At 40.2% G+C, this 25,541-nt stretch overlaps 1 protein-coding gene across 1 annotated transcript in view; it reads left to right on the forward strand.

The window, feature by feature from the left end:
• Positions 1-6,484: 6,484 nt before the first annotated feature.
• FAIM2 (Fas apoptotic inhibitory molecule 2) overlaps positions 6,485-25,541 on the forward strand; it is a 41,774-nt gene continuing 22,717 nt past the window's right edge. The window contains exons 1-5 of the mRNA XM_039331989.1: positions 6,485-6,499; positions 11,005-11,191; positions 21,434-21,534; positions 22,802-22,866; positions 23,532-23,585. Of these exons, the coding sequence (XP_039187923.1) occupies positions 6,485-6,499; positions 11,005-11,191; positions 21,434-21,534; positions 22,802-22,866; positions 23,532-23,585 (422 nt within the window). The remainder of the gene's footprint in view (positions 6,500-11,004; positions 11,192-21,433; positions 21,535-22,801; positions 22,867-23,531; positions 23,586-25,541) is intronic.

The following is a 25,541-nucleotide window of genomic DNA, read 5'->3' on the forward strand; positions in this document are numbered from 1 at the left end:
TCCCATGTTTCCAGAAGTTCCATAAGATCTATCCCATTCAAGGCCAAGGGGGATCACAATATTATTTTCTACCAGGACCACAGAATTAAGATGTGGCTGTATCTTAATTTCAATGAACCCTCCACTCCTTAGGTTCTTCCACAGGTCCCTTCACTGTGGTGTAATGCAGTGATGGCAAACCTTTTAGAGACCAAGTGCCCAAACTGCAACCCAAAACCCACATGCATCGTTGGGTGCCAGGTGGGTGTGGCCCATTGGGTGGGCATGGCTGAGTGGTAACGGCAGACTTGATGGGACTAAAAAGTTCAACCAATCAATTCCAACTTTGCAAGATCTTTTTTTTTTTCGTGAGAAGTTGAAATTGACTGATTGATTGAACCTTTTTTTTTTTTTGCACACAGCGGCGGAGACCTAAAGTGAAAAGGTTTTATAAAACCCAGCTGAAGGCCTAGGACTGGGGCAACAGTATGCATGCCCACAGAGAGGGCTCTGAGTGCCGCCTCTGGCACCCGTGCCATAAGTTTGCCACCACTGGTGTAATGTGTCCACCCTTTTTCTTTCTGTCCGGACTGCTGTCTCAGTTGTCAGGAGGACTTGGTAGGGCCCATCCCAGGCTGGACTAAACTTCTCTTCACACCAGCTGTTTATTAGGACCCAATCACCAGGTTGGAACTTGTGGACAGCAAACTCCAAGGGAGGTGTCTGGACTAGTAACCCTTGCTTCCTGAGGGGGGGGGGAGAGTGAGAGGGGGGGGAGGGAGGGAGGGAGAGAGAGAGAGAGAGAGAGAGAGAGAGAGAGAGAGAGAGAGAGAGAGAGAGAGAGAGAGAGAGAGAGAGAGAGCGCAGAAGACAAGCCCAGTACATAATTCCTTAGTACCTTAACTTTAGTTTCCAGTGTTGGAAATCCAGACTCTCTGCCCAAATAGGTTAGTCCAAATAGCATTTAATATGGAGATAACCCCAAATCTTTTCTATGTTTGGTTCTCATTCTCAACAAAGCTAGAGATAAAACCTTAGTCCAAGGTAGGTTTAATTCCATAGTTAATTTAGTCAGCATTTGTTTTATAGTTGCATTGGCCCTCTCTACCTTAGAAGATGAATGGTTTCTTTACATTTGGTAAGCTTAATACAGGGGCTTGTTCTAGTTCTAATTTCAAGTCCTCAAACATTTTAATTTCTTCTTTTGACCATTTCAATTTGTCAGGTTCTTCCTCAATCAATTTTAAATACAATCCTTTCATTTTAGAAGCATAATCCTCTCTATCCACTCTTGACTGGAAGTGGCCAAGTTAGGATTCAGGCAGAACGATGTAATGGCATGTGAGAACGACCTTGGAAGCCTGGGTGAAGAGCCAAGGGAATAGTCAGATAGAGGAGATGGCATAGCCCACAGCTGCATAATGGGGAGTGAAATGTATTTTCAGACTTGCAAGATTCTGGCAATGTACCTTTATCAATTAACTCGCAAAGTACTATTACTGCTTTATAAAGCCCTAGTAGGACCACACCTGGAATACTGCAGCCAATTTTGGTCACCATATCACAAAAAAGATGTTGAGAGTTTGGAAAAAATTCAGAGAAGAGCAACTAAGATATCAAAGTCTAGAGACTAAAACATATGAAGAAGGGCTGCAGGACTTGGGTTTGGCTAGTCTAAAGAAAAGAAGAAATAGGGGAGACATGATAGCAGTATTCCAATACTTGAGGGGCTGCCACAAAGAAGAGGGGGTCACGTTATTCATCAAAGCGCCAAAGGGCAGGACAAGAAACAATGGTTGGAAACTGGTCAAAGAGAGAAGCAACCTGGAATTAAGAAGAAACTTCCTGACAGTGAGGACAATTAACCAGTGGAATAGCTTGCCCCCAGAAATCGTGGGCGCTCCATCACTGGAGATTTTTAAGAAGAAGCTAGACACAGTCACTTATCTGAGATAGTATAGGTTCTAGGGGGCTGGACTAGAAGACCTCCAAGGTGCTATGCTATGCTATGCTATGCTATTCAAGCTATTTTGGAGCGGCAACCCTTACTTTGCCTGCATAACTAAACAAAATCATCCTGAATTGCACTGAAGGACAAGGTATTCTCCTGAGGGACAACTGGTGTATCTAATGAATAATTTGATGGTTATAAGTGTTAGAGATGTTGGCTTCAACATGCATTGGGTTGGATTCTGTCCTTAATGTGTTGCTAGCTTACCCTTCCTTGCCCAAAGTTTCAAAATCTGGCTTTAGATTATTCTGGCTTGTGGTTATGCATTGGATTTTTTTTATCCTTTTACTCAGAGGTATTAACCAGCCTCTGGCTAAGCTTTTGTTTGTGTGTGTGCCTTTGAGTCAGTTTTTAACTCCTGATGACGGGACAAATCTGCTGTTTTCTTGTCAAAATTTTAGAAGTGATTTCCCCTTGTCTCCTTCCTGCCGAATTGATGCACCCATCCACTCATCACACTAACACTCACATTCTTCCTCCTATCTAATTATGGGAGGATTATAAAAAGTGACACTCTTCTCACCTTCCCCGTTCCCATGCTAATGCTGTGGTCACTCTGGGCTGTGAAATGAAATGCTTTCTCCATTTAAGAATCAGTTTCAGACAAGCAGCTGTTTAGTGCAGCTGTGGCAGGGGCCTGATCCTGCTGATAAGTGGTAGCAGGGCTTATGATTAGGCTTCAAAAGCAGCAGGGGCTATATTTGGTAGAAGTTGTAATGCAGAAGGCTCCAGATGGTCTGCAAATTGCTCATAAGAACAGCAGAACACTCCCGGATGAACGTACAGTTGATTCTCTGTCCCTGAAGCAGTAGCTTAATTTGCAACACAAATTTTGGAATAAAAATGGAGGAATAGGTGAAATTCCCCACCCCCACCTGCTTGAAAAAGATCTTCAAAGGAACAAGGGTTCACAAATGGACTTCTGTATTTGTAATTACCAAAACCAGTTTGGTAAAAAGTTGCCGATCTAGAAGCTGGGAGATTACAAATTCCAATCCTTCCTTAGGCACAGAAGCCAGTTGGGTGACTTTGGGCCAGTCATTCTCAGCCCTGTATTAAATTATTGTTTTAAAAGAAACACTTTAGGAAACACACCAGCTTTTCACCCAGCCTGACAAAGAAGTGCTCTTGTCCTATTTAATTTTATGTAAGGTCTTACAACACAGGAAAGCTTTTCCAGAAGGAAGAGATAAGACCAAAAGGAAAAAAAATAGCCATCACTGACGTTCAAAGGCAACAAGCAATAAGCATGTCTTTGATGGGAAAGTTGGAGTTTGAAAAGACAGTGTAACCTCTGTTTGACCCCATTTCTTCTTTGCTTTGACAGCTTTTCATAAGGATGGAAAGGTTGATAACCTCCAGAGGGAATACCATTCCAGAAAGGGGAAGCCATCACAGAAGAACCCCCACTTCCAAATCCAAATATCTTCAAGAACTATCAGTCTTTTGCCTCGGAATGGGAATGCTGAATGGGTTTGTTCTAATTGGAGGAAGCATGCCAGCAAGTTCTTAGGATTAAATTATGTAGAGCTTTAAAGATGAACAGAGCACTTTGAATGATACCCAGCAATCTAAGGGAATCCAATGCTTTAGGTGTCACACAGCTCTAATGGCTATCACCTAACAGCAATAGGAGTGGGTGAGTGTAGAATGGTATGCAATGTCAATGCTGCTAACATTGGTGTTTATGAGTAGTTTTCAAAGGAAGCCACATATAGAACACATTGCAGTAGTATAGCCTAGTCTGGATGAAGATACCATTTTATGCAATCCAGCTGATTACAGATATCAGCTTAATATCAGACAGGCCTACATATTTAATTTAATTGCAATATAGGCCACAATTTTGCAATGCCTCCAATTAGAGTTAGATCTGAATAACAGCCAGATGTTAAAATGACAAAAAAATATTGGCAAATATCCATTGTTTGTTTGTTTGATCCCCAAAGATTTACACATTGGTTAATCACCACATTACCCAGCAAAAGCTAATCTGGCACTTCTTTTTTCTAAATTCCATCTTAAGACTGAGTCTAAAATTCCATTGTCTTTGGCCTCAGTGGTTTGTATCTCTGCTTCTTTAATTTGTTTGCTTTGTTATCTGATGAATGTGAAGAATTTTCATGCTTGCAAACTGTTTTATGTTACTCTTTAGATTCTCTTCTTATGTCATATTTTTTGCTCATGTTGTTCTATTATTTTGTTTGTGCTGCTGTTGTTTGAGTGACATTAAAATTCAATACGTGGCTGCTACCGATAAGATCTCTGTATAAATGTAAATAAAACAGAGCTCTCTACCTTGCAGACAAGATGACATGCACCAGGGAAATTGAAAAAAAGATGAGGTGGGAAAAAATAGATCCAGAACAAAAGATTGTATTGTTAACAAAGCACTTATACATAAAGCTGGAGAAGGAGAAATAGTCCAATAGTGTATTGCCTGAGACAGAAAGCAATGCTGGCCATGGGTTATGAGAACTGCAATCCATCACATCTGTTGGGTAGCCAGTGGTAGCCAGTGGGTACCCAGTGGTGGGATTCAAATATGTGTGGATGCTGCTTCCAGAAGTCCATTCTGGACTTGGGCAACAAGACAAGACTTGGGCAACAAGACATGCTGGCTGAGGAATTCTGAGAGTTGAAGTCCACAAGTCATAAAGGCCAAGTTTGAAGACCCCTGCCCTATTGGAAGAGACTGGTATATAGAATTCAAATAATCCCAATAACGAGAGGTCCTTGATGCTCTCTAAGCTTGCTTGTTTTCTTGCAAATTTTTCATTACCCTAATTAGGTAACATCATCAGTGCTAGTAAGGAGTGCTGTTTACTGTCAGTTTATATTCTGGTGTCTTGTCTGTCTTAGGGATTGTTTGGTTAGACTGTTTACTAATGGCTCTTTGGCAATCCCAATAATTTTGTTAACAAACACTCAAGATTAGGGCCAGACCTTGAAAGGAGAGAGGCATGCTGGCTCTTCTCTTGTTGGGTGTTCTCACTGGAAGGTGTTAGTTCACAGTGAATGAACAAGCACAATAAAACCTACATGGTGGGGGCCAGGGTACTTTGCAGTACTGCCTTTCTCCTGTCTTTTTAGCTTGCTCCACCAGATCTAGAAGACAAGACATGCTCTTGATCCCTTCTAACACAATGTCATCTTGTTGCACTTTTTGGTTGCATCTTCTCAGTGGCAGTACACTACCTGTTCTAGGGAACAGCATCATCCTGGAGATTCAGAGGCATTAAAGACTTGGCTGTTTCCACAGATGTTTGGGTCAGGAGGCTTGATGAGCTCTGCTCTTATTGAGTAGCTATGCTGTGGTGTATTTTTTTTCCATTTTGTTTTTGTTTTTGATGAGTGGGGCTTTTCCTTATCCTTGGATACCTGGGGTTATTTATCATGGTTTTGTGTTTCTGACCCTTGCACACTACCCAGAATCTACCTGAGATGCCGGCCTATTAAAACTGTATAAATAAGGAATGTACTTTATGGGATTGGCAACAAGTCACAGTGGGGGTGGCCTGAAAGGAGTCAACGATGCCTCTAGGGCACAAAGCAGTGGGCCTATGATTTTACGAATAAAAGGAGATGAATATGGCCATAACATTTAAAAAGGACTCTAAAGCAGGGGTAGGCAACCTTGGCTCTTTTATGACTGGTGGACTTCAACTCCCAGAATTCCTGAGCCAGCATGGCTCAGCTTGGAAACCTCTCCCTTTCCCCTCAGCATGGCTGGCTCAGGAATTCTGGGAGTTGAAGTCCATGAGTCATAAAAGAGCCAAGGTTGCCTACCCCTGCTCTAAAGGAATCAGTTCTGTAAGCAAGGAAGAGAAAGGGGGAGATATATACTGAACGGGAGCAAAAGGTAGTCTAGAAGCAACAGGGATCTCTCTTGGTCTCTGATGAGCAAAGCTTTTCATGTGCTAGAGAAATCTAATAGTCCCCAGGGCTGGGCTGCCAATTGCTCCCTAGGCAGCTGTTAGCAAACACAGGAAAACGGTATCTCTCAGCGCATCTCATTTCATCATCTCTCCCTGCATCACTGCCTCCGCCCCTCCTGTTCCCTCTGCAAAATGCTGGACCTCGACTTTCTCCTGCATCCTGGCTCTATCTTTTGCACTGTGATTCTGCAAAATCAGGCCCAGAAAAAAAACATCTTTTTTTAAAAAAGGAAAAAAAAAGTAACCTTCTTTTCTCTCTATTTCTTCCTTGGCTGAGCCTGCTCTCCTCAGCATCATTCCCCCCCCCCCCGTTTAAAAGCTGAGCAATGGTATCGCCCCAGCTCCATCAGAAGGGAGATGCGCTTTAGATGTTGCTGGAAGGCAGGAGCATCCTCATAGGCTGCGGCAGAGGCAGAAGCGTCGCCCGGCACGGGAAAGCAAATCCTAGCTCAGCAGACTGCTGAAAAAGGAGGCTGAAGCAGCTCGCCTCGTTCCCTCCTGTCTGAAAAGGGGTATTATCCTGAGCCGAGCGTGGAGCGTCACTTAACAGGAAAAGATGACGCAGGGGAAGGTAAGGTTCAAGCTGGAGCAGGAGCTCACGGGCTTCATTCACGTTGCTGAATGACCTCTATATTCGATTTATCCATTTCCCATCTCTCAAGGGCTGCTTTAAGCCATCTGCTTGCTTCTCTGGATGCTCAGCATATAGAGCAGAGATGGAAAAGAGCTGCTTCTTATTCAAGTAATATAGGGCTGATTGCCCTGCCTCCCTGCACTCCCACCAAGATTAAGTTTCTTAACAGCCCTAGAAAAGTTACCCTAATCTTGACTACTCTTAAACCACAAATCATCTTTATTTCCCCAAGCAAGGAAAGGAGGGGAGTGAGTGAGTTCTGAATCCATAAGACAGGCAGTTTCTCCATGCTTGCTTTGGTTTCTCTCTAATGCTGAGAAATCTGTTGCCATGGCAACTTAGCCATAGCATCTAATTGAATGTCTGTTGAATTTTAGCCCTTGATAGGTTTCAGGACTCTTGGATGGCAAATTACAATAGAAATGTTGTGTTTTATAATGGTCTAAATCCTGTTGGTTGTAGTTTATGATATGCGCTCCTTTATCTGGAGTTCTAGCTTTGTTACTTGTAGTGCCCCAAGGACCAGCATCAGGTCCTAAATCCATAACCTGTAATTCAGGAAGAGGCTTACATCTTCACTTAGAGAGCTGCAGATCATGAGTGCAGCAGCAAATGTCCATTTTTGGATTGACACACTGGATTCTTTCTTTTCTTTTTTTTTTAAATTGTTTTTAATCCTCATATATCAGTTTGCAAATGTTCAATTTAATATATCCTTTTCTTCTTTTAAAACTAAGTAATTCAAATAATGAATTTACCAATTCCATAATTCAGTATACTTAGCATTATAATGTGCAGAAAAGGAATTATGTAGCTCTGGCTTGGGCAACAGAATATGGCTGGGGTTGTTGAAATTTTGAATTCAAATTGCAATTCTCTGGCTACTCAGTGGCATGTGTGAAATGATAGTGTGTTCACTGAAGAACAGCAGGTCATTTTGATTGGGGAACTTTTTGGCAACAATCTCTATTCATTGTTCTCCTCAATCCCAACCTTTCAAGTCTCCTTTTAGACACTCGAGGCCCTCCAGATGTTATGGAACTACAATCCCCAAAGGTCTGCTGACTGGGAATTTTGATTATTGTAATCCTGGTGAGCACCAGGGTATTTGTGCGTGTCCAAGAACTTGTTCCTTTGAATTAGGTCACCCCTGTCTCAGCAGCACCACAATGACGCAGTTCTGGGCTATTCTCTTGTTGCGTTTCTGATATTGAATAATCTACCAATTGCCTCAGCTTGTTCAGCTGCAATGTGTTCAGTTGGCACAATCTGTACAGAATTTGTCATTTCACGGCTGCAAGTGGCTACAGGGAGGCTTTGTTTAATCTTATTTTTTTCGGTCTTTATGCGGCTGCTACGTGATGGACAGTAGTGACTTAACCCAGACAGCTTTAGGCAGACTAACTAGGATTGAAGTCTGATTGAGGTCAATAGGATCATTAATTTGAATCAGTTGTTTAAAGTAGAGTTATCACGGAGTACTATCTATATTTTGATAAATATATGGGGGGGGATGTGACTTTCCTATCCAAGGATCTTTTTTGAACTGGCTGAAGAATCAGGTAATTTGTGTGCTTCCCCCTAAGTCAGTGTTTCTCAACCTTGACAATTTTAAGGCACGTAGACTTCAACTCCCAGCAATGCTGGCTGTGGAATTCTGGGAGTTGAAGTCCACTTGCCTTAAAATTGTCAAGGTTGAGAAACACTGACCTAGGTTTTGTTCAGCTGCAACCCCCAACATCCTTAGCTAAATTGGGAATTATTCAATTACATGCAGAGAGCCATTGTTTCCCTTTTGCAGGCCAAACTAAGACACATTCTGACATTCTCTTGGTTTCTGTTGGCTTTCTGAAAGGAGGAATAGAAGAAAATACTCTTATGGCTTTTATGGCAACAGAAAAATGGATTTTATCCAATCTGTTCAGCTTTTTAGGTCTCTCATAGAATACTAAGAGCAATCTAGGAAATTTAAATACGAACACTTTCACAAATTAAATGAAAAATGTCAACAGTATTCTATATTAATATAATAGTAGAATAGATACTTGGGAAGCGTATTTAGTCACAAAATAGCTGCCTTTGGAAATATATACACCTGCAAAGCTGCCATTTTCTAGAATATCAGACACCCTTTCTTTTATTATTTTCTTTGCTTGAAGACATTCTTTCAAAGAAAGCCCTGGATTGTTGTTTCCCATCGTATTGTTTCATAAAACAGTGTCTATACAGTTGAGAGGTGTTTTTTTTTTTGGTGGGAGGGAATTAAGTTCTCGGAGGCTGACATTTTTCTTTGAAGTATGGCAGATTCATCATCACTGATAGATAAGCCAATTGTGAAAATTAAAATATAAAATTTTTGAGGGTCAGTTTATCCATGACGGGTATGTTTCAAATGGTATTTCAGTTTAAAAAATCCAGAGATGTCTTATCTAGAGGATGGGCTTATCCATGAGTATATGTGGTAAATTTCAATATAATTTTAGACAGTACCCATGGACACTGATAATTGGGACATTATTTAGAGACTCGTGTCTACCAGGTTCTGCCTTCCTTTAATAAAATCTTCAGGAGCTCCTTGAAGAAAGCCTATCTAACAAATAAAATAAATTGCAAGTTTCATGATTCATGTGCCTCCATTCAGCTGCTGTTGGCTAACAAAGAGGCCTTTGAAATAATTGACAAGCAACCTTATGAAAAAAAATTGTTTCCAGGAAGTACAGTGTAGCAGTAAGAATATGTTTGTTTGGTTTCAGTCAGTAACCGTTCATGATGATTTGCGGTCAGCAGTAGGTGAAATAATATATTTACTTGGAAGGAAATCACGTTTTTTTAAATAAATAAATTATCTTTAAATTATCTGAGAGATGAAAACAAGGTTGTTACTTCAATTTAATCTTCTCCTTTGGAGGTATCTTGAATTTAGGCTTGTTTTCTTTTCTGGTAAATGTAATAGCTCTTCCTGTCTGAAGCTAAAATTACTAAAGTCCATTTCAGACTTGGAAGGCCCATTGCTTGAGAACCAGACATATGGTAGCTGCTGTACATAGTGAACCATTCTGTTCATTACTACCCCAGTTGATTTGAAGTGTTTTTAATACACCAGAGGATTTTTTTTAAAAAAAAAATAACCAAGCAAAATAAAACAAAAATGGAGATCAATGGGAGAGAGAGAACCTAGAACAGTGGTTCTCAACCTGTGGGTCGGGACCTCATTTGGGGTCGAACAACCATTTCACGGGGGTCGCCAAACAACGCAGTCCGCCATTTTTTCCCCTTTTCCTTAGCTGTGCTACTCCCTTTTATTCTATTGGCTTTTGAAAGCCAATAGAATAGACTCTCTTGAATAGAGTCTAATTCTATTGGCTTTCAAAAGCCAATAGGAATTGTCCAGGCTGTCTCTGCCCTGCTGAGCCCGCCAAAAGTCCCATTCTGCAAACGGTGCTGCACCAGTTGAGTAGTCCTCGACTTACGACCGGTTGAGTAGTCCTCGACTTACGACCGGTTGGGGGTCGCAGCATTAAAAAGGTTGAGAACCACTGACCTAGAACTTATCACGCAGGAGATGTTTCTCAAGTGTTTCAGTTCCAGAAGCAATATGCCTGAGTAGTTCTAAGCCAGGAAAGCAGGAGCATCACTGAACACCTAATAATGTGCCTGTGTCTTGTCTTGAGAATAGGGTGAATACCTAATCTTAATGCTCATTGTGAATTCTGCAGGAATGCCTGATGCAATATAGATAAATTAGTATAACATTGCACTGGATGTTCTTGCGGAATTCATTCCAGGCATTAAGGCTACCCCATTCCCAAGACAAGACACAGGCTCATTATTGTAAATCTTCATGTAAGATGTATGCAAATATGATCAATCAATCTACTGACTATTCTCAATGGGCAGGGAAAAATCAGAGAAAGTCAGAAAAAACAGTGTGAAAGGCTTCTGCTCATGCGCCCCCTCCCGTGCATTTATTCCAGGCTGGGAGGTTTGTGGAGAACTCACCCACACCTATCTCAAACCCCGGACCTCATCTACATTTGATTCTCTTCTCCATCTCTCCCCGTGTAAAATTTACAAGAAAGATGGTCATTTTTTTCAAAATAATAATAATAATAATAATAATAATAATAATAATAGTAGTAGTAGTAGTAGTACCAATAGTGATAGGCTCCTTGGGTACAATCCCAAAACAACTGGAGCGCCACTTGAACACCATTGGCATTGACAAATTCACTATTAATCAATTGCAAAAGGCGGCCTTACTAGGAACTGCTTCCATCCTGCGATGATATCTGTAATACCATCAAACATCCACATCTGCCTATCCCAGGTCCTGGGTAAGGACTCGATAGGTAGACAAAATGCCAAATCCAGTCTGAACATCTGGCTGACTGTACGATGATCCATAATAATAATAATCTATTTTTTTCCTTTCCATTTTGCAGCTCTCTGTGAATAACAAGCCTGCAAATTCTGAAGGGCAGCAGGAAAATGCTGAACGAAAGCACCCCAGTGCCCCAGCAGTACCACCAACCTATGAAGAGGCAACCTCAGCAGAAGGGATGAAAGCAGGGGCCTTTCCCTCCCCTCTGAATGTTCCTCTCCATCCCACTTGGGCATACGTGGATCCCAGTGAGTTGCCCATTTTTAAAAAAAATAAAAAAAACCTCGGTTTTGAAATTTGGTGACTTCTCGTCCCATGTCAGTCTGCTGGATTTGTGGATGATCTGAAATTCAGGTCAGAAAGTTTTTCTCTGCCTCAGAAATCACACCCCATAACCTTTTGCTTGCAGGAGAACCGAATATTTTTTCCTCTGCATGAAAACAGAAGCAATGTGGAATGGAAGTGGTAACATCAGGAGTATCCAAAGGGGAAGTCATATGATTGAAGCCTTGTGGATATGTTTATACCTTTACAAAAGGGATATGGCCTCAGTTATGAGGTCATAATTGACATTGTGACTATTCCAAAATAGTCCCCTCCACAATCTCCATTCTCTCTCCCTTGCTTAAGGTACCAGACTGGAAATAAGCTCGTTAGGGCTGTGGGCCTGGTCACTAGCGCTATGTACAAGCTTCAAAGATGATTAATTGGAAAAAGTGTTTTGAACTCATTCAAACTCAATCCCTCTCTGAGGTTCATTAAAACAGCCTGCCTTTTTCTGGGCTTCTGAGTGTGATCTCAGAAATAGAAAATTACAGTCTCGGAAGCATCCTGCAATCTACCAATAAGATTTTTTTAGTAAGAGTGATCTCAAGACAGCGAAAAAGGGGGCATGTTTGAACATGAATGGTGGTAGACAAACTGGGGATTTGAGTCCCAAATAGAGGAGGCCCTGAGTTCCACCTTGTCCCACACCTTGCTTCATGCTTCACAGGCCCTTAGTAGAATCTGCAGTGGAAGAAAAAGAGGAAGGAGTGAAAACGGTGCCCCCATTTTCTCTGCTGCCACTATAAGCTATCACCTGAGCAGCAACAACAGCAGCACTTCGCTTTCTCCCTCTTCTCCTTAGATGGATCACTTGGAAACTGCACAAGGAGCGGCTGGATCATTTGGTGGAAGCAAAGAACTCCGAAACCCCAGCAGCTTCCTTGATGCTCAGTTGTTTCTCTCTCCTGCTTCTGGTTTGAGAAGGAACTAATGTAGAAAGACATCTAGGTGGTCAAGTGGGGGTGCTCTTCTAAAGAAGGGAGGCACGTATGATGGATACACGTGCAGCTGCATTCTGAATAGAAGTGGGGGGGGGGGGGAGAAATTCCCCTGAATCAAACAGTGAAGCAGAGGAGAGAATGGACACTGTGGTGATCAAGGAGGTGATGGAAGACCTTGCAAGGGAAGAAGTGACTGTAGATAGGGGCTTCTTCCTCTTTATCCCTAATCACTGTAGCTTTGAGAGAGATCCTAAGGGTTTCTACCAGCTTCTTCCAAATCATTGCCAAGATGTGAATGTGGATATCTAGTCTTACTTGTGGGTTCCCATCTGAGATGGCCTATATATAGAACAGCAAATCACACCTTTTGTTCAAGCCAGAAGAGTTTCATGCAGTTGGAATACCAGAAACAGTCATGCTGAAGCATTTCTGAACAAATCATCTTATTGTCCTGCTTTTTTTTAAAGTTCATTAAATACTGAATAAGACAAAAAAACTGTGCAAGAACTTCAATAACTTTCCATGGTGCTATATGATATTGCTTTATTCCAGGTCTTTCTTCCTTCCTTCCTTCCTTCCTTCCTTCCTTCCTTCCTTCCTTCCTTCCTTCCTTCCTTCCTTCCTTCCTTCCTTCCTTCCTCCCTCCCTCCCTCCCTCCCTTCCTTCCTTCTTTCCTTTCTATATTGAATCAGTACATTTATAGTGGAAAACCAGTGTCCAAATGCTTGTTTTTATTTTATCAGTATTGCATATATTGTACCAGAAGTACTTAACCAGACTCCAAAAGCAGTAAATGCAGATTGTGGATGGATGCAGACCTAGCATTTTCAGTCCCTTAACCTTAGTTAAGGAACAGTGAGCATCCAATATATTTGTGTCCCTTCATATATTTTTTTTTCTCATGCGTTAAAGTCTGCTACAACTTAGCCATTTTTATAGAACACAACTCTGCAACAGAAACAATGGTTAGCATAATATTGTAAATAAGATTAAGTACCCCTGCCAATATGTTACGATAAGATCTGAAAGGGATATCTGTGTACAGAGACACACTCCCCATCTTCTAACTATAGTTAGAAAACTGGTTAGCCTTGGTGGCATAGTACATTAGCCAGTATGGTTAGTTTCTTTTGGGATGAACACAATTTACTAACCTTATTATGGCCTGCCGTTATGTTTGAATCCAGCCTTTGTGGTTGCTTAATAAAAAAAAAAAGTAGCTTAGTTATGAATGTTGCCGTGCCAGTGACTATTATTTGGCTCGTAGAAAACTGTTTGTTTTTTAAAGATGGAAGGTGGCTCATTAGGAAAAGAAGATCAGGGAGTGAATAGGGCAGTGAGAACATACCAAGAAAATGTGTGTGTGTGTGTGTGCGTGTGTGTGTGTGTTTGTTTGTGTGTGTGTGTGTGTGTGTGTGTGTGTGTGTGTGTGCTGGAAGATACCAGAAAGATTGGGGAAGGGTACATCTAAGGCATGCTTTGCTTCTTTTAGATAACATCTTTGATACATGACTGACTAGGGGCCAGGGGTAGGCAACCTTGGCTCTTTTATGACTCGTGGACTCCAACTCCCAGAATTCCTGAGCCAGCCATGCTGAGGGGAAAGGGAGAGGTTTCCAAGCTGAGCCATGCTGGCTCAGGAATTCTGGGAGTTGGAGTCCACGAGTCATAAAAGAGCCAAGGTTGCCTACTCCTGGCCTAGGCAAGAGAAATTGAGCCCCAGGAAATCATGGCAACAGTGAATGGGAGACCCCGTTAGTCTCCTGAAGATTCCAGTCCTGTGTCATCACAATGCAGTGATTTGGAGGACAGGACAACTTTGCAGCAAAACTTTTCTCCCATTGCTCTTCATTTATTTATTTTTTACCACTAGAGCCTTCCAATGCCTGTGGATACGTTTTTTCTGCGTAAAACCAACACAAAGCTGGAATCCCTACAGAAACACAGTAAATGCATCTGATCAATTAATTCTTAGCTTAGCTATTACTGTACAAATGGGCATTTGGAAAGTGGATTTCAGGTAATGCCAAAATGGAGCTATTGCTCCAAAGGCCAAAATTATTGATCATTACCTCAATGGCAAGTTGTGATGCTTGATTCTTTTTGTTCTTTATGGGAGTGATTTAATTGAATCAGTAACTGTTTTATAGGATATTGATCTTGAAATCTTATGGTAGCACAAGATTTTAGTAGAATTTACTGGCAAACCTAGGGTTGTCATTACATTTTATGCAATAACATAGATAAATCAGAATTATTTCCCCCATATCCTATTGCTTCCCTGTGTAGTAATGGTTATATAAAATGTGCCATAACATTTGGGAGGAATATTCAACTTGGAGATTTGATTACAATGGGTAGCCCGGAATATGTGTCTGAGATTCCTACCTTGAGGGTTGTCTTTCATATTTTTATTAATATCCATACTGTTTAGAGCAGTGGTTCTCAACCTTTTTAATGCCGCGACCCCCAACCGGTCGTAAGTCGAGGGCTACTCAACCAATCGTAAGTCGAGGACTACTCAACTGGTGCAGCACTGTTTGCAAAATGAGACTTTTGGCGGGCTCAGTAGGGCAGAGATAGCCTGGGCAATTCCTATTGGCTTTTGAAAGCCAATAGAATTAGACTCTATTCAAGAGAGTCTATTCTATTGGCTTTCAAAAGCCAATAGAATAAAAGGGAGTAGCACAGCTAAGGAAAAGGGGGAAAAATGGTGGACTGCGTTGTTTGGCGACCCCCGTGAAATGGTCGTTCGACCCCAAATGGGGTCCAGACCCACAGGTTGAGAACCCCTGGTTTAGAGGATAAGTATAAGTGTCCATAGCATTGATTTGGTCATTAATGCAACATATAGAGCAGGAAATGAGAAAACGTTTACATTTGCTTAAAGAGTCTCTATCAGAAAATGTAATTCCCAATGTCTTCCTGATACCTGTAATTCCCAAAGCCTGATACCAGAAGAGAAAGAGAATGTCAGTTCTATAGTCTAAAGATGAATTTTAATGATGAGTATTGTTGGAGCAGCAGTCCCCAGCCTTTTTGGTATCAGGGACCAGTTTAATGGAAGACAACTTTTCCACAAACTGAGGGAGGGCAGGAGAAGCGCACAATCTACATCTCTTGCATGTGCAGTTTATAGGAGGGCTTGATCTCCTATGATAATCTGATGCCTGATGATCTGAGATGGAGCTGAGCTGGTGATTCTATTGCTGGGGAACAGCTGCAAATATAGATGGCTTGTTCGCCCGTGTGCACCCCCCAGCTGTATGGACCAGTTCCTAATAGGCCTAGGACCGGTATCAGTCTGTGGCCTGGGGGTTGGGGACCCCTGTGTTGGAGCATAGATAGATTAGGTCTATGGTTTAAGATAAGATGGAGCCACACCCCTACTAAAGAATCAATGTTTGGTTTATTCCTGCCCTCAGATGAAATATTGTTCATGCATGCTTAGGTTAAGCTATAACATGGAATATTTTTCCTCGTTTCATCTGGTGTACCTACCTGATCCTTTCCTGGGGCAAGCGCAACATGTCTTCATTACAACAGGTGAAATGATCCAGCATCCAAGGAGGCTTTGGCAACTTTAGTTGTGCAAAATGTGGCATTATGGATATTGATTGAGCCATCTGCAAAGTAGTAATATTTTACTGGCTGCCATTATTTGGTTGGTCTATTTCCAAGCTTAAGTTCAAAGTCCTGCTACTGAATTTTAAGCCCCAAAACATTTTTGAGTATCAAGTATCGTAAGAATAATTTCCCACACTATAAAGCCAAATACGCACACTGTGTAATTCTGCTTTATTTCCTATTGTTGGTTGAGATATAGGAACATTAAATGGAGCCTTTTTGGTGATGTAATCAGGTTGGAGAACTCAGGGAGCCTAACTAAACTGAATTCCCCCCCTTGCATATTAGGACCATAATTCCCAGAATTCCAAACAAACCTAGTTAATGGTCATATAGGCTAAGAATTATGGGAACTGTAGTCCCAATTCATACAGAAGCCATCAACTTAGAGAAGAATAATAGAATAATACCTTCTCTGGCTACCTTATATATGTGATTGAGAGAGGTTTTTAAGAAACTTTTGACGAGATTTTTTAAAGTGTATTATTGTTCAATTTTGTAGCTATTCCTTTTGAGTGGCATTTTGATTATTACTGCTGTGCGTGAAATCATTATTTTATTTCATTCATTTTATTTTGCTTCACTGGGGTTGTTGATAACCACTTTGAACTAATGGGGATAAAGTATTTTAAAACTGCATCTGTTTAAACTCTGTAGGAGCCATCATGCCGTATTGTATTATAGAGTGTTTGTAGACTTCTATTATTAATTGAATCGATCATCATTTTAAATTGGGTGTCTGTGCATCCTACAGGATGACCCTTTATTTGAAAGCTCCCTCTTTTTGGACTCTTCCACCCAAGACCGGTTTCTTAATAAGTAGAGAGAAAAGGAGATTGTTCATCAATATCCAGCATCTTAATGGGGGCTGATGTTTTGCAGGTGTAATTTAGTTTAGATTAGCATTATTATTTCAAGATCAATCTCTTTCTATACCTAAATTTGGATATACATATTTTAAACAAAGAAATACCTAGCTTTCTTCTTAATTGGATATGGTATGTGTAGTAGCAGTCTGATTGTTTATCAAAGAATTCAGACTGTTATTTAACTCAGAAGCTTGGATAATGTTTTTCTTAGTCAGTTGTTAGCTTAAGCAAGATACCAACTGTTTTTTTAAAAAAAGCAGGCTGTGCAGCCGAGACACATCTGTCTCTGGAGGGACAGAGTTTTCATCATAAGTGATGTCAAGTAGGTTAATCTCAGACAATTAGATAAGGCCAAGGGAATCCATTTGCACAAGGATTAATTATATTCATGAGCTTGCTTAATATTCAAGAATGAAAGCCTTTGACCCACAGCTGAAAAATAAAGTCCGATCTGTATAAAAAAAATATAGTCTTCACCATTTCATTTTATCCTGTTGCTAGCAAAATGCTGCCTATTGGTTTGAAATATGTTTTTTGCAGTTTTCTGGAGGTATATACTAGGTAAGGACTTATAACCACAATTTGGACCAGAGTTTCTATCATTAGTTGGTCTAGTCACAGAGCGAACCATTATCATGTGACCAGACCTGATTTTATTACTATTTTTTTTACCAAGGTTGTTAAGCAAATCACCCAATTGTTTAGTGAGCCAGGTGCTCATTAAGCAAATTCAGCTTGCCCAACTGAATAGACTTGCTGGAAGCTGGCTGGGAAGGTCCTGCATCCCATTCACATAATTGTAAGATGCTGCAACTGTAGAAAATAAGAGCTGGTTGTCAAACACCTAAATTGTGATCCTATGACTATAGGTATGAGTGAGTGTGTGTCTGTGTGTGATGGTTGTAACTTTGGGGATAAGTTGTAAGTCACTTTTTCTGAGGCCACATTACCTTTGAATGGTTGTTAAAGGAACGGTCATAAATCAAGGATTACCTGTGCTACAGTTTATTTCTATACCCTACACCAGGATGTCAAACTGCTGGCCCGTGGGCTGGATGTGTCATGGCGAAGCCGTGCCCACCCCATTGCCGGCAATGGAAAAAAAGTCACGATATGTTGTGACACATCACGTGACGTTGTGAGTTTGACACCCCTGCCCTACACTATTATATCATGTTGCTTGCTTGTCTGTCTTCCATGGGGCTCCTCTCCATGGAGAAAGGATTTCCCATTATAATCACTGAAATGTCACTTATGAGATATATTTGAAAGGAGAGATTTAAACAAAAAAAGATTCCTGGAGATCAGATAGCAAACAGCTCAATAAAATTAGGACCCAAGTGTGAGCAATCAAACATACTAAGCCTTTGCCTGAAGGTACTGTGGGAAAGTGAGTGAATGAAAATAAAAAAAGAGTATTGTAATACATCTACAGTGCATTTTCTACAGTGGTAACTGTGTTGGCCTGTGGCAGCAAGAACAGCGGGGAGTTGTATTTCACCTTACAAAATAATAGATTCATTATGGCAGAGGCTATGATCCATGATAGATTATATTATGATAAATGTTTGTCTTAAAAATATTGGAAATTCTTGGTGGTGGTTGTGGTGATGGTGGTTTTAATCTCTGAGGTATTGGTTTTTGGCCTCGTGTGCATCACCTTGGACTGGCAACACAATCATCTCTACAATTATATTGAGACGTGGTTCCCAAACCTGAGTTCCCCAATATTAAGCCCCAATATGGAAAGTTAATCAGTGGTTTTGCCAACCCCTTTGCCTAATTCCTCAGAATATTTCTTTCTTCTTAACACAGAATTGTGGAGAAAGTTGTGGTAGCACCTTTTCAAATTAACAAATTGCATAAAAAGACATACATTTCAATGAACTGTAGATCACTTCACCCAATGTAGTGAGATGGAATCCCTATCAAATGCCAATTGCCAAGGATAGTGATAAAAGAGGGTTATTGCTTCAAACTTTATTTATAGCCTCCCTTCCACAAGACAATGGTTCTTTGATTGATGTTTAACAGCTATAAAACCAATCCACCCATCCACTGCTGATAGCATTACAGGTAGCCTTGGCTTACAAGCAGTCATTTAACAACTATTTGAAGTTATGACAAACCTCCCCAGAGCTATGTACAAGCTAATTTTGAAGTTCCAATGGCTACCCACCTCCCCTTTTGGGCAGTTGGCAACTGCTCCTTATTTACTGCCTTTTCCAGCATCCTGCAGTCATGTGATTATAATTTATAATGTCTTTTGCCAGAAACCAGTGTTTCCTGCAATGGGTTTGCTCCATGACCACCATGTTTGTTTAATGATTGTGGAGTTTGCTTACTGACCGCCACAGAAAAGGCCATAAAATTGGGCATGACTTAACAACCATAATTCCAGGCTCATTCACAGTCATAAGTTGAGGACTATCTGTTTAGCATTTCAAAAGATAGAATGGTAATGGAATACTTGAAACAGTAACATGTGAATTCTGTGACACCAATCACATGAACTTGACATGCAGTTCTTGCAGTTTCATACATCATAGGAGCCTAAACAAATTATGCAGTTGTTGCTTTCTTGAGATATTCATATGATCTCAAGAGGACAACATGTGCCTGGACTCCCTCAGCCTTGTGGCCTTTTGATCCTGCTTTGCAGTTTGGGGGTCAGATCTTTCACCAGAACTGGAACATGCAGTTTTCAAAGTCATTCCTGGTTCATCTTTGACATTTTTCTTTTTCATTAGATCTTTGACCTCTGATACTGTCACCTGTGACATGTTTTAAAACTGCCCATCTAGGAGATGGGAACTTTCCATGCACTTCAGCCTCAAAAAGTTTGTTCTGTCTCTTTGCTTCTCTTTCCCTATACCTTCATATGTGCAGGATTCAAATGCACAGAACCCACCTAGCCCAGAACCAAGCTGTAAAGCAGGGATTCTTTTTTTTTAAAAAAAAAAATAATTCTAAAATAGAATGGCAATAAAAAAAACCCCAAAGGTATCCTATTTAGACTTTAATTTTTGAAATGTATGTTTTTCTCTTTAGAATTATAAAGTACTCTATTTATACAGAGTATTTTATTCAATATATTTTTTATATAGAGAGATGGTCAGTGGTGACTTTTTTCCCCTCATTATTTTCAAGGTACGTTGATCCTGTTCTGTTTCTGTCTCAGTTGAAAACTAGCTGTTCTTAAAAATTCAATCAATCATATACGTACATGTGCACGCATATTTTCAGGTGCAAAATAAATCTCGCTGTACTTTCCCTTACATTTTCTACGTCATTTCACTAGTCCACTCATGTTATACATGGTTTTCTTGTAGGTAGGCATTTCATGTACATTTTTGGGAGTTGAAGATCTATCTTGTAGCAACTGGAGATATTCAGAAACCTTAGTCCAGTTTCATTTGCACTTCTACCTGAATATAAGAAGGTCAGATTCAGCCAGCTCATACTAAAATTGGTATATTTTTCTCCCCTCCCCTATTTATTACAATTATTACATGTTAATATAGTATTGTATGATATCCAATTTATAGGAACAAACATCTTAAAATAAAGTATATCAAGATAGGTTTAGTTTTGTTTATTTGCAGCTTTTATAGGCTTCCCCAGTCAAAAGACTCATTGTAGGTTAGAACAGATTAAAAAATTAATCACATGGATACCACTAACGATCAATTAGGGCCAAAGGGTCAGTGGATCGCAGTGATTTTTGGGTAATCTTTGAATACCATGGGAATGCTGTACTATACTGTTGATAATAAGTTAGAAGCAGGCATAGGGGAATCACCATTTTTTCTCACAACTGCTTTGAACAGCTGGGTTGGAGGCTTTGTTTGTTGTTCTTCCTCATGGAGTCCAACAGTCCTGTGAGGTAACAGTGAAGGAAAGCACCATCACAGCTTGCTAATTCAATGAATGGCTGGGAGAACTTTCATTCTTTTCTGAGCCCAATTGCCCTGGGAGAAGAAACAGGTGTGAATATTCTAGCATGGCTGTGGAATTCTGGGAGTTGAAGTCCACAGATCTTCAAGTTGCCAAGATTGAGAAACACTGCTCTAGAGTAATGGTCTACTGTGCACCTCCAAAAGCCTTTTCTGTCATAGCTGGCTATTACTGGACAAATGGCATAGGAAAACAATGCCTGGCTTGGTGCAGCGAATGAAGTGAGATGCAACTCACAAAAGTGTATGCCTTGTGAATAAAATGTGCTCATCAGAAAAAGTATGGCCAGACTCCTCTTGATTTTTGATACCGTAAATTAGCATGACTTTCCTCCAATGGTGTTTGTGCTCCATAGGGGCAAGGAACTCTTTCCGCATAGAAGGTTGATTGCCATTACCTGCAAATGATTTCAGAAGAAAAGAGAATGGGGTGCTGATAGAAGAAAGGAAGTTTTCATCGAAGCTGTAGTGGATAGACATCCCAGAATGAATATGGGCTGCTGAAACCAGCCAGAAGAGCTACCCATTCTATAATATTGACATCTATACTTTCATAGTCCTTATGGAGGTATAATTTGCCTCCAATATTTTTGTAGATTAGCTCAGAAAAAAATCAGGTAATAGTTTAATTCAATGTAATTCAAACTGAACCTGAAACTTTGTGTAAAATAAATATTCAAACCAGAAATTTCAATAGGGAGGAGCACAGTCTCATCTTATAGGACATACCCCTTTGCTTAGACAAAATCTTTATTTTCCACCTATTTCAGATTCCAGTCCTAACTATGGAAGTGGATACTCAGGGGAAACTGAGACCTTCACAACTTTCAGCTGGGATGACCAGAATGTGCGCAGGGTATTCATCAGGAAGGTAATGTCAAAACAACTAAGACCAAACCAAACTCAAAGCTTAATCAATAGCAAGGAAGAATGGTAGGTTGCAGGGCTTAGTTCATTTTATACAAGTCAGAAAGAAGCCCAAGATCAAAAAGAGGTATTAGAACAAAGACAAAACATGAAATAGAATCAGAGGCTAAAGCATATTCCAGAAAGATTCCAGTCATGAAGAGGGGCTTCAGAAATAATAATCAATGCCAAGGCCAATTGTCTTCTGAATGAAATCACAACTTTTAAAATTATACTCAAACTTCAGTCCTCATGCCATCTAAAATTCCTGCCTCTTAGTTTTAGATCTGGATCATCAGTTTCCTCCAGTTTCTGGAACTTGAAGGTATTCTAATTTTGGCAAACTCCTATTCGCGTAACGTTTTGAACCTGGAATTGTGTCTTGGGTTAAATTCAGGAATGTTAGACCTAGGTTCAAGACTTTGTAAGCTCAGAGGCTCTCTGGAAGTTTGTTTTTTTAACAAAATTTTATTAAATTTATATAGGTGAGGAAAAATAGGAACAATACAGGTATGGTAAAGGGAGGGGTAAAAGGAAAGGGGGAGGGGAAGGAAATAAGGAATTAGGGTAAAATAAGGATAGGTACAATCACATATTTCAACAAACAAGCAACCGTCCGGATCATAATAATGAGTAAGCTCTCTGGAAGTTTCTGTCAGTCCCCAAGAACCAGGAACAAAACAGGGAGTTATTTCTGAGTAGTTTCTTTATTGTTGTTAACCTACAGACATAAATCTTGTCAGACTAAAGCAAATTGTAACTATAACTCTGTGAACTGTTAGTAGGGGGTTCATCTTTGCCCTCTTCCTGCCTATCAGACATTTAAAGGGCCACTCTCTCTGCCCCCTGAGAAAGAGCCCCTCTCTCCCATGAATCTGGACTACATTCTACTATAGATTCACAGCTTATTCTCTACTGAGGACTCCTTCATTGGAGTCATCACCATCACTCATGGATCTTGTTTCTCATCAACACATAAAACAGCTCCTTCATGTGAACACCTGTCCACATGAACAACCCCTTTCTTCCAGTATTGATTACATGGCCTTTATGGAGATGGCCAGAACATGATCATGTAAGGAGATTACAGTATAATGTGTGAACTTCCCCCCCAAAAGTGTGGGTGGTAGAACAAGGTTGATAGGGTCTGGCTTGCTTTTTAATTATCAAGTCTTCAGAATAATTGCTGAGCATTAACCAGGCTGATATTTATTCTGTTTCTTTGACATTAGGTTTATAGCATCCTTTCACTTCAGCTCCTTGTTACAGTCAGCATTGTGGCTATTTTCACTTTCTGGTAAGTCTCTGTCCTAGCAACCCTGCCTAGAAACAAACCTTTTGCTGCTGCTTTTTTTTTCTGGCCTGCTTTTTTAAAATGGACTCCAGAAGATGGTAGAGGATAGGAAAGCCTGGAGGAATGTTGTCCATGAGGTCGCGACGGGTCGGACACGCCTTCGCACTTAACAACAACAACAATTTTTTTTTCGCCCTATTGATGTTCCTCTCCCATATTCTCATAGTCTACATATGTAAAATGGGGGAATTAAACATTTGGAATATTCTCATAAATATTTTGTCCCCATCATACATTTACACTGCATGACTCAAGTGTGTTTTATTTGCGTGCATGTTTAAAGCATTATGGAATGCCACTTAGAAATATCCAGATCATAGCATCCCTTAAGGGATGTATTTTTAATCAAGCACAAAAATCCGAATTTGTCTTGAGATTTTCAGAAATCAAACATTCTATTTTGTGTTTAGTTAGCTATAACCAGCATCAATATTTGTTGTTCCTAACTCTGCACAAAGGCAGTCAGGCAGGCAAGCAGGGTAGTACTTTATCATTTATAAAAGCATTCTTAGAAGGATGATTAGATCAGTATTAAAATTCCTTAATCAAGGGCTTTAGTGCTCCATATTTTGCTCTCATTCTTCTAATCCCTTGTGTTTTTATTGCAGTAAACCAGTTCAAGGATATATCCAAGCAAATCCAGCCTGGTACTGGGCTTCCTAGTAAGTACATATTTGATCTCAGAGATTATTTGTATGTCAGCCATCAAAGTTAACATGGCATCTTATAGGATTATAAACATTATTATAGGAAACATTATTTGCAAAATTACCCTGTAGCTTCATTTCACTTTTTTTCAAGGAAAAGGTGACATGGACCGGCTTAATATACTAGGATCAAAGCGTAAAAATGGTGATAGCCAATTTTATTTATTTATTGTTCTATTTATTTGAGAGGGTTCAGTCTGGGTCACCATGTCTATATTCTTTTGTTTTCTTTGCTATTTTACTCACAATCCTCCATACTCAGTGCTTGAAATAGGGGAGGGAGAAGGGGAAAAGGAGAGAGGGCACATCTCCCCATTGTTTTTGCTATTCCTAATTTTGCTGCAGATTTCTTTTTTTAAAGGCTGAAGGACAATTGACTAAAAATCATAATTTCAGAGGATAAATCATGCATTGTTATCTTTCTTCTGTGCATACTTTGGCCACTGTTTCTAGAATTCTCTCAGGAAAGGAAAAGATTCCTGCCTATCTCCATACCTGCCTTATGTGATTAGAGGCCTAGGAAATTTAAGAGCTGCACCTGTCCAATTTGCAGGGCTTTTTTTCAGCTGGAGGCCGAGCAAATAAATAATTGAAAAATGAACAATGGGTCACAATTTTGGTCCAAATTCATAGGCTCAATTTAAGCAGTAACAAGAGTACTGTGAGAAGTTTTACATCCAAATATATTTTATTCTTGATACTGTTTCTATCTTCTCTTAAAAATATTAACAGAATCCACAATGGTCTGAGAATCAGTGTCTCCAAGTTAATCAAATTAACAACCCCGAAGTAAGTTACCAGACCTAATACACATATCGAAAGGATAAGATCTGCAAACATAGAGTTAATTTAGATCTCCCAGCAGAAGTGCATGTTCACAAGAATACATATTTACACACACACACACACAACCCACTCCCCTCAAATGTAACCCTAGAATCAGCATGTAGACACTTTCCACATCCTGGACAAGCTCCCCCCCTATAAAAATCTGCTGCTGTACCTCATTTCTCTGCAGCCTGCCCCTAAAAGCAAACTTTAGCTTTTAGGAATAAATATTTATTCTTTCTTTGCAGCTGTTTGGATCTCATTTTTATTTATTCTTGTGCAGCCCCGGCTCTAGTTAGAACTCCAAATTATTCTTCTGACAGTATGTTAAGAAAGGATAATTTATTTAAGCAAAGTGCGTACATACACTCTTTAGTGCTGTTATTAAACATTTTAAATATTCATGCAAGTTGGGAAACCTGGGCCCTCTGAAGTGCAACTGCTACCATTTCCAATCTATATGGAAAGAAGGATGCTGGGAATTGTAGTTCAGCAACATCTTCAATATTCATGTGACCTTTCTTCAAATAAGAAAAGCGCTTGAAGAAGAACTTGTACAGTTAGAGCTTTCATCAGACGAGCTCATATGGAAGAACCAGTTCTTGAGAAGGTTTTCTTCCTAATTTGGAGGTCAAAACCCTGATGTTGGTCTGCATAAACTGGTCTTGCAGAGCCATCTCCACAGACAAATGTCTCCCCTTTTCCCCTAATTTCAAATTTAGATGCAGATGGGTGATAGCTGTGTAAGAAAATGCAGACTCGGAGATGTTATAGGAAGGTATCAGCTTTGTAGTATGAAAGAATCTTAAAAGGAAAGATCTAAGGTCTAGTCATAAATGAGCATGCTGGGAAAGGAAAAGTGAGAGAGAAGAATTGAATGGCTTATTCCAGTGGTGGGATTCAAATATGTGAACAACCGGTTCTCTGTGTGGATGCCGCTTCTGGAAGTCCATTCTGGGCCTGGGCAACAAAAAATTAGCTACCGGTTCTGCCGAACTGGTGCAAATCTGCTGAATCCCACCACTTTCTTATTCTGGAAGAGGACATGTTTTGTTTTGCTGCAAGTACCATTCAATTTCAGTT

The sequence above is a fragment of the Crotalus tigris genome, unplaced genomic scaffold (assembly GCF_016545835.1).
Source record: "Crotalus tigris isolate CLP2741 ecotype Arizona unplaced genomic scaffold, ASM1654583v1 scf7180000024441.2113493, whole genome shotgun sequence".
In the NCBI taxonomy this organism is placed as follows: domain Eukaryota; kingdom Metazoa; phylum Chordata; class Lepidosauria; order Squamata; family Viperidae; genus Crotalus; species Crotalus tigris.